The sequence below is a fragment of the Oryzias melastigma genome, linkage group LG8 (assembly GCF_002922805.2).
Source record: "Oryzias melastigma strain HK-1 linkage group LG8, ASM292280v2, whole genome shotgun sequence".
NCBI classification, from domain to species: domain Eukaryota; kingdom Metazoa; phylum Chordata; class Actinopteri; order Beloniformes; family Adrianichthyidae; genus Oryzias; species Oryzias melastigma.
In genome coordinates this window covers 22,777,374-22,778,588 of record NC_050519.1, presented here as the reverse complement: position 1 = coordinate 22,778,588, position 1,215 = coordinate 22,777,374, and the positions used below count along the sequence as shown (strand labels likewise).

General features: G+C 45.3%; 1 protein-coding gene across 1 annotated transcript in view; it reads right to left on the bottom strand.

Moving 5' to 3' along the window:
* Positions 1-393: 393 nt before the first annotated feature.
* Positions 394-1,215, bottom strand: part of hoxb1a (homeobox B1a) — a 3,276-nt gene continuing 2,454 nt past the window's right edge. Inside the window, exon 2 of the mRNA XM_024272836.2 lies at positions 394-886. Within this exon, the coding sequence (XP_024128604.1) occupies positions 540-886 (347 nt within the window). The 3' untranslated portion in view covers positions 394-539. The remainder of the gene's footprint in view (positions 887-1,215) is intronic.

The window sequence follows — 1,215 nt, the reverse complement described above, 5'->3', positions numbered from 1 at the left end:
TTGACATCACACTACTTCATTTTCTGTATTGAGATGTGGTAAAGGATGTGTTTTATTTTGAAAGGACTGCATGTGAACCTCAGTCAAAAATATAAACAGTTTCATATTTTGAAAAAAAGGCTTTTCTCACTTTATGTTTGTGCTTTAAAAATCAATATGTACTACTTATCATATTAGCAACAATTAATATTAGTGCAAATCAGTGTCTTGTTTTTCTAAAGGGTGATTTAAGACTTTGTGGCTCCTTGTGGTCTCTGAGACACCGACTCGAGTGGCTCTTTGCGTGTTGAAGGTTGCAGACCCCTGAGCTACACAACTTAGCAGACACTTCCGGAGCTTTGCGGATGTTGAGGCTTCATGTCAGACTCAGATTTCAGTCCAGAATTCACTTTTTGTTCGGATTCAAAGTTCTTTTCATTTTCCGGGTATTGGACTCATAAAACACGTATAAGGCATTTATGATCCACTGTGTTCAGACAGTGTGAGGCCCGTGCGCGTGCATGCTGCAGGTGCATCATGGTCGGGGCTTCTGTAATGTCTCACGTTTCTGAGCTCGGGGACGCGCCTGGAGACGTGGACAGGGAGGACTGGTCCGTGTCCTCCGCCTCCTTGGTGGTGAAGCCGCCACAGGTATCCGAGCACGAGGATGACGAGGACGCGCGCGCACTGGCGCCCTCCCTCTCGCGCTTCTTCTGCTTCATGCGCCTGTTCTGGAACCAGATTTTCACCTGCGTCTCGTTCAGCTCGAGGGTGGCGGCGATCTCCACGCGCCGCGCGCGCGTCAGGTACTTGCTGAAGTGGAACTCCTTCTCCAGCTCCGTCAGCTGCCGCGTGGTGAAGTTGGTGCGCATGGCGCTGTTGTGCACGCCGAAGTCAGAGACTTTAACTGAGGGCAGAGACGGAGAAACGTGTGAAAATCTGCGAGGCCTTCTGCAAGTCTCCATAGTCAAAGGCTCCAACTGTGTCGGGAAATATCTGAATGCGCTCAAATACATAATCATCGATATTAGTTTGTGCATTTTTGCATTTTATATCGCATCACAAATAAATAAGTTTAGCTAAATATATATTTCTTTCAATAATTATTCATTTATTTGGAGGAAAATGACTTATTTTAAATTTAAATCCACATTTTATTGTGAAAAAGCTTGTCAGTATGTGTTGAGGGAAGCGCGCTGATATTTGTTAAAGACAAACTGAGGATCAGATGTCGGG